At 33.6% G+C, this 6,979-nt stretch overlaps 1 protein-coding gene across 1 annotated transcript; it reads left to right on the forward strand.

Annotated features, from left to right (window-relative positions):
• The first annotated feature begins 1,297 nt into the window (after positions 1-1,297).
• On the forward strand, positions 1,298-4,510 carry LOC132640919 (serine/threonine-protein kinase RIPK-like). Its single transcript, XM_060357732.1, has 5 exons — positions 1,298-1,920; positions 2,369-2,504; positions 3,157-3,293; positions 3,429-3,552; positions 3,648-4,510. Exons 1-5 carry the CDS (start codon positions 1,540-1,542, stop codon positions 4,211-4,213), a joined length of 1,344 nt encoding a protein of 447 aa, XP_060213715.1. The 5' UTR covers positions 1,298-1,539; the 3' UTR covers positions 4,214-4,510.
• The last annotated feature ends 2,469 nt before the right edge of the window (positions 4,511-6,979 follow it).

Consider the following 6,979-nt stretch of genomic DNA (forward strand, 5'->3'; position numbering starts at 1 on the left):
TTACATGTAATTACTTTATAAGCTATCTAGTTGTAGAAGATTTATTTAACAAAATCTATGTAAATAAGTCTAACCTTATATACCTCACAAGGGCGAATTCCAAATGGACTGTGTGAAATTATTAAATCAAAACTCGTGTAAGTCATAACACATACTTCAAATTGTGGCCCAATGTCATTACAATTTTTCTGGATTCTCATGACAAAATTCAAAGTTAAGTATCGCTCTCAATTTATTTCACAAATTAAATTAACAGAAATAAGAGTTAAAGAATTATAGATCAATCACGATATATCTAGCCTAAATTATTATTGAAAGAGATACAGTCAAGAAAATGCAATTAATAAACTTTCCGCCTGGAGCCGTTGGAAACAGCTTTCCTCCAAAAGCTTCCAAAATCACATAGAAACAAAGTCAACATGGGGGGCAGCCAAGTCGAGTCTTTTTTTTCAACCAATACTTATGACTTCTTCTGCTACAGTTCTGGTTAAGAATCGCAGTAGATCTAATTTGTACTTGTACAAGTTCAATTTCTTACTTTGAATTTACCTTACATATATTTGCTGACAGTAAAAAAACAATTTTATTGTACTTTTACTAATTGTTAAAAAAAAACCTCAATAAAAGGTTACTTATCATATTTTTACAGCTAGGTATAAGTTCTATATGCTAGTCCCCGTAGTATAAGAAACTTATTACACCATCTCTATACATAAACTTAAATTCTTTACAGATTAATAAACATCATTGTTGCACAAAATAATTTGTATAATAACTTTTAAGCGACCTAATAGTATAAAAGCATTTGCACTATTTTTTTTTTCTTGGTAACAAGGGAACCCGTAGCGCTACTCTTAGGATGCGCTCTAAGTAAATCTCGCTCCAACATAATAGTCCACAAATCACACGAGATATAAATCACACTAGGCAAGCCCTCTGCGACAAACTCGACCGAGAAATGCATGTAGGTGTGGTATCTTAACCAGGACCCCCCATTTTGAAGATCCTCAGCTCAACCAACTCGGTCACCACCGAAGTGACACATTTACACTATTAATGTATTTTAATAGTCTTTTACTTTATAACCGCGCATTTGTACACATAAATGATGTTAGTGGAAGTGCACTTAGTGGAAGTGCACATACAAACACGCGCTATAACGTGGGGAAAGGAAAGACGTATTCACGACAAATACAGTTGACTTAATATAACTCAGAAATATACAAAATAAATACCCAGAAGTAAATAAAAAAATACATGAGGTCATGATGATATTTATATAAAGGAGACTGGGAGCCTCTTTTCTTTGTATCTGGTAGAGAGAGCAGTTGGGTACGACATACTTGAATATTATTAGCACCACCTCTTTCCTTATAAAGTTCAACATTTTTCATCACAAGAAAACCCAATAACTCGGTTTCCTTTTCTTGCTCATCAATCAACATTTCAAGAAGACATTTTTCTATATATACGCAATTCCTTTTAAGGCATTCCTCAGAGAATATAGAACATTCGTTTATTTATTTTTGGCATAAAGTGATGAAGATTACGTGGGAATCTCTAGTTCCTACTTGTTGTAAAGTTGATAATCCAAAGCCAAAGCCGAAGTTGAAGGAGATCAAATTGGTGTCAAAACAAAGTTCATTTCATAGGATTTCTATTTCGGATTTCAGTGCTTCAACTATTAATTCAGAGGACCTTTCAATTTCTCTTGCTGGTTCAAATAGTCATGCTTTCACTCTTCAAGAATTAAAAGTGATCACTCAGAATTTTTCTTGGAGTAATTTCCTTGGTGAAGGAGGGTTTGGACCAGTTCACAAAGGTTTCATTGATGATAAACTTAGACCTGGTTTGAAGGCTCAACCTGTGGCTGTAAAGCTTTTGGATTTAGATGGTACTCAAGGTCATAGAGAATGGCTGGTTAGACAATTACCTTAACTGCCCTTTTCCTCACTATATCTTACTCTATCCTTTAAATATTCTGTCATATACTTGTTGGATCCTTCAAAAGTGATATTACAAAAAGGAGAAAAAATCAAAAATTAATTGGGAACCGATTCCTCTTTCCTTGTTCCTTTAGATAAATAATTCAACATTCAACCAAGTACATCATTTAGCCTTTTTGGATCATAGATGCCAGCAGATAATATTATGTCAACATTCTAGAATATATTTATTGAAAATAACTAATTTGGTGAAGACACCATGGGTTCTTGTGCACCACAAATTAGCCTATAAATCGGGCTTGGTCAATATGGATGTGACAACATTTTTTTAAAGATTAATTTATCATATGCTTGATAAATCATTGTATAATTTAACTTTGTTATAAATCATTTGATTAATTTTTGTTATTTATTCTGAGCAGACTGAAGTGATATTTCTTGGGCAATTGCGGCATCCACATTTGGTGAAGTTGATCGGATATTGTTGTGAAGAGGAACACAGAGTGTTGGTGTATGAATACATGCCCAGAGGCAGCTTAGACAATCAGCTCTTTAGAAGTATGCTTCTCTCTTTTACCATTCCACTAACTAGCTACCTAATATGAGACTTTTAAGAAATTGCATACGCTAAAGAATTATCTATTGTCACGGGTCAATTTAATTTAATCCTGTAAAAATTCTTTACACAAAAACATGAAGTCGAATTTTAAGGAATATTCGTGTCTTTTTGGCTTTTAGAGCTTCAATCTACTTTCACGTTTACATGTAGCTGTATCCCATATAAAACCACTTGTCCAACTCGTGTGAATATTAGTAGTACTTATAATTTACGAATTTGTAGAGGAAGAAGAAAAGGTGGAATAGAAAAGGTAAGTTACAGTATAAATGTGTGACAATTGACCTTAGAATTGGTCCACTGTTTCCCTTTTTACCTATATCTATGAAGGCTTATGAAATAGAATCAGTCTACTCAAGTTTGGTAAAAAGCAATTGTCATTTGATCTATACGTAGAAATCTCACTTCAACTCATTATTATTGGATACATATCAGAATATATACTTGTTTAAATTAAATTATATACAACTTGTGTTCACGTTGTTTCCCGAATGAAATAAAAGATTTAAAAAAAATTGTTGTTCCCATGACATTTTGAGAAAACATAATCCAATTGATTGTTCAATTAAATAACCTTTTTTATTGATATTGCAGGATATTCCGTATCGCTTCCATGGTCAACACGGATGAAAATAGCACTTGGAGCAGCAAAAGGCCTAGCTTTCCTCCATGAAGCTGAAAAACCAGTCATATATCGCGATTTCAAGGCTTCAAACATCTTGTTAGACTCGGTTAGTTCCTATTTATTTGTTTCGAGTTTAACTTCTTTATACTGGCCTAACATAATAGTAATGTTTATACTATAACATCACTTAAAAAATAACTACGTATTGACTGATTAATTTCTATTGTGTCCTTTTCTTCAGGATTACAATGCGAAACTCTCAGATTTTGGACTTGCAAAAGATGGTCCAGAAGGAGATGACACGCACGTCTCCACCCGAGTCATGGGAACCCACGGCTACGCTGCTCCTGAATACCTCATGACTGGTAAAATTTCGTTCATTGAACCTAATGACTTAATATTTTAGATTCGTCTCTGATAATTTGTAACACTAATGTTTTTTCAAATTTAATTTATTCAGGTCATTTGACTGCAGCAAGTGACGTATACAGTTTCGGAGTAGTATTGTTGGAACTTCTAACTGGCAGAAGATCAGTCGATAAAAGTCGTCCAAACAGAGAACAAAATTTAATAGATTGGGCAAGACCTCAACTGAAAGATCCGCGAAAACTACGTAGAATAATGGATCCAAGATTAGAAGGTCTATATTCTGAAGGTGGCGTTCAAAAAGCAGCATTATTAGCTTACCAGTGTTTAAGTCATAGGCCAAAAGCTAGACCAGAAATGAGCACAGTGGTGAAAACACTTGAACCATTGAAGGATTATAAGGATATTTCAACCATGACATTTGTGTATATTGCTCCAGTTGAAGGGAAAGAATTGTGTAAAGATAGTGAAAAGGAAAACCAAAAGGAAAACCAAAAGGAAATGAAGAAAAGAAATACTAACTCTCATCATCATCATCATAGAAAAAGTCCTCAAAGTTCAACAATTTACTCAGAGAAGGCTCTACACAAGAGATTAAGCCCAAATTCGCCATTGCACAATGATTCCATAGATCTTAAGATTGAAGACCAAATTGTATAGATCGAGAAAATACATCCACTATTCGTTTAATTTTTTATATACTTTATAATAGTTTAAGATATATTTATTAGCTACAAGAGCGAAAAGGCTCAATTCTTTTTTTTTTTTTTCTTTTCATTGAATGAAAGTTGTATTTATTAGTTGGTTTTTTAATCATGCTTGAGATTTGTTTAGCAGTTGAACAATTCGGAAGAAAAATCACTGTTAGTTAAGACAAGACAGATATCGACTTTGTATATGCTGTATTCCTTTTCAGAGTTTTTTAAGTAATAAATATATATTTTACAGCGTAAATAATTTTTATGCCATCAAACTACTTTTATCTATTATAGCATAGCAGGTAACATATCTAATTTTCAATATTTTGATTTTCACATTTTAAAGAGGCTTACTTGTAAATATTTTTAAAATGACTTGATTGTTTAAAGTCAAAAAATTACTTTCACTGATGATGTATTAAACCTAGACTTTTTCGTAAAAGCAACATTACATAATCATCAAATTACAACTAAGCTGTATGAGTGATGCCACTATTCATGCCATGCCTATAATTACAAATGATTGTTGATAGATCAAATTACACCTTTTAATAACGTAAAGTGGATAATGTCAAATATAGTAACTCAACAAGATTGGGGTCGAATTCCATAGAGAACATGGTGTGAAAAGTTTACTAAACAAGTATTATACTAATCTTGCGGTCCTGGTGTATTCCAGAAAAAAGGGTTTTATAAGAGTTTTGGGTTGTGGACTAATTTAGATTGACTAGTAATTTAAAGTTGTAAATATATGGGTAAAAAGAACCAAGGTTGTGTCCCTATCAGATAAAGTGTATGATCATGGGTCTTGATCTTGATATACTTCTAATGGATCGTTGTATGGATGCACTTAACCTCTATGTGAATCTAGAGTATTTCCCAATAAGAAAAGATTATTTCTTTCTATGCTTTTTCCAAAGATAAGAAAGTATGCATGAAGAACGGTTAATTATGCCAAGTAAATTCCTCTTATTCCTAAGTGAATTTATTAAATTAGATTTAAAGCCTCGAGTTCTTGTTATTTGGTAAGAACAAACCCTAATTATTTTCCCAAATAAACCAAAGTTTATGGCGCTAGCTAATGTTTGCAACCACTAACTATATGATTAAAACGAAGAACAAATAAACCCCAACAATCCATTATGCGTACATCAATCACAATCCCCAATCACAAAACACCCATCCTTGGGTTCACAACCTTAGTAAATAAATTTAGCTACTCATAGAAGAAGAAGAACAACAATAATAAATAATTGAGATCATAATGCTTACGAATGATTGATTGGAATTGAAGAGAAAATAATTGTAATTGTTTATAATCCCAAAAAGACTTCAAAAACTATGAGTATTCAACGCTAAGGAAATAAAACTGAAATCTGGTAAATTGTAGCCTACAAGAAACCTACATCAGGTATTTATAAGAGTCTAAGTCGTGAAGAATATGTTGACAAAATTTCCCTTGACGGATCAACATACGGACCGTAAATATTATACGGTCCGTTAAATCTGTTGTTCCTGTCCATAAAATCTCCTTCTGCTACCCAGATCTACGCTCCATTTTTACGGATCGTAAATATTTACGGTCCGTATAACTGGTCCGTAAGTTCTTCTTTCAGTTGAGACTTGCTGTAACTGATCTACGGTGGCATTTACGGACCGTAAATAATGTACGGTCCATACTTTCTGCCGAGAATTCCCTCTTCAAGTATGAGACTTCTCCGTCACTGATCTACGGTTGAATTGACGGTCCATAAATATTATACGGTCCGTCTTTTTGCTCTGTAAAATCCCAGCTTCAGTTATTTCTCTTTCTTGAACATCTCTTTAAGCCATTTTCACGACTTTCGCCACAAACATGATAAATACCTGCAACATAACACAAACACATCAAAAGACCCAAACTTGCTTGAAAAACAAGTAAAACTCGCCGTCAACAAGCATCAAATGTGTCGGAATTTCGCGACACATCAACACCCCCAACTTAAAGTCTTTGCTTGTCCTCAAGCAAGTCATACAATGCAAACGACTCAACTAACATAGATATAAATAGAATAACAATGTCTACAATGGTTTTGACTAAGAACTACCAGCTTACATACATGATTTCCCTTGACTAACCCTCTCAATTCAAAACAGTTCAACTCAGATGTATGATTCAAAACACGTCATGACTAACAATGAATCTTCCATAAATGACAGCAAGTTATTGGAACTATTGATGCACGCTCAAACACTACTTTTGGGTAAGTATTCAATATTGCTCAACCTTCATGCCCTCACACAGACCAAAGAATGTCCCACACACATATATACAAAGAATTTGGGACGAAGACGAAAGAGAAAAGAAACACTCACATTTACAAAGACGTTCACACACTACAAATGCACATCCCATATGCTTGCCCTTAATTTCAATGCTTTAACTTCGGACAGTTCAGTCGTGATCACACTAGGACTTGTTCTCGGCTTGTAATGTAAGCTTAGGGATGGGTAGAATACTCATTTAGGAATTAGTGACTCACCCTCCTTGAACACTACATTTTTCTTTTACCTTGATTCACCTCTCAATTTTCTCCCTTTGTTTTCACTTGTTCGGCCTCGATGTGTGTTGCTTGTTAATGAAACTACTTTCTTTTTATACTGCACTTTTTCTGATTTTCTTTTTCTTTTTTTTTCTTTTTTTTTCTTTTTCTAACTCCGACATCGAATCATGACTGGATAACTCACG

The sequence above is a fragment of the Lycium barbarum genome, chromosome 5, assembly GCF_019175385.1.
Source record: "Lycium barbarum isolate Lr01 chromosome 5, ASM1917538v2, whole genome shotgun sequence".
NCBI classification, from domain to species: Eukaryota; Viridiplantae; Streptophyta; class Magnoliopsida; order Solanales; family Solanaceae; genus Lycium; species Lycium barbarum.

Excerpts from the sequence above, each read along its gene's own strand:
- LOC132640919 (XM_060357732.1), top strand. The coding sequence starts at position 1,540 with ATGAAGATTACGTGGGAATCTCTAGTTCCTACTTGTTGTAAAGTTGAT. Across the intron at positions 2,505-3,156 it reads AGACAATCAGCTCTTTAGAA|GATATTCCGTATCGCTTCCA; the intron begins GTATGCTTCTCT and ends TTGATATTGCAG. Across the intron at positions 3,553-3,647 it reads TCCTGAATACCTCATGACTG|GTCATTTGACTGCAGCAAGT; the intron begins GTAAAATTTCGT and ends TAATTTATTCAG.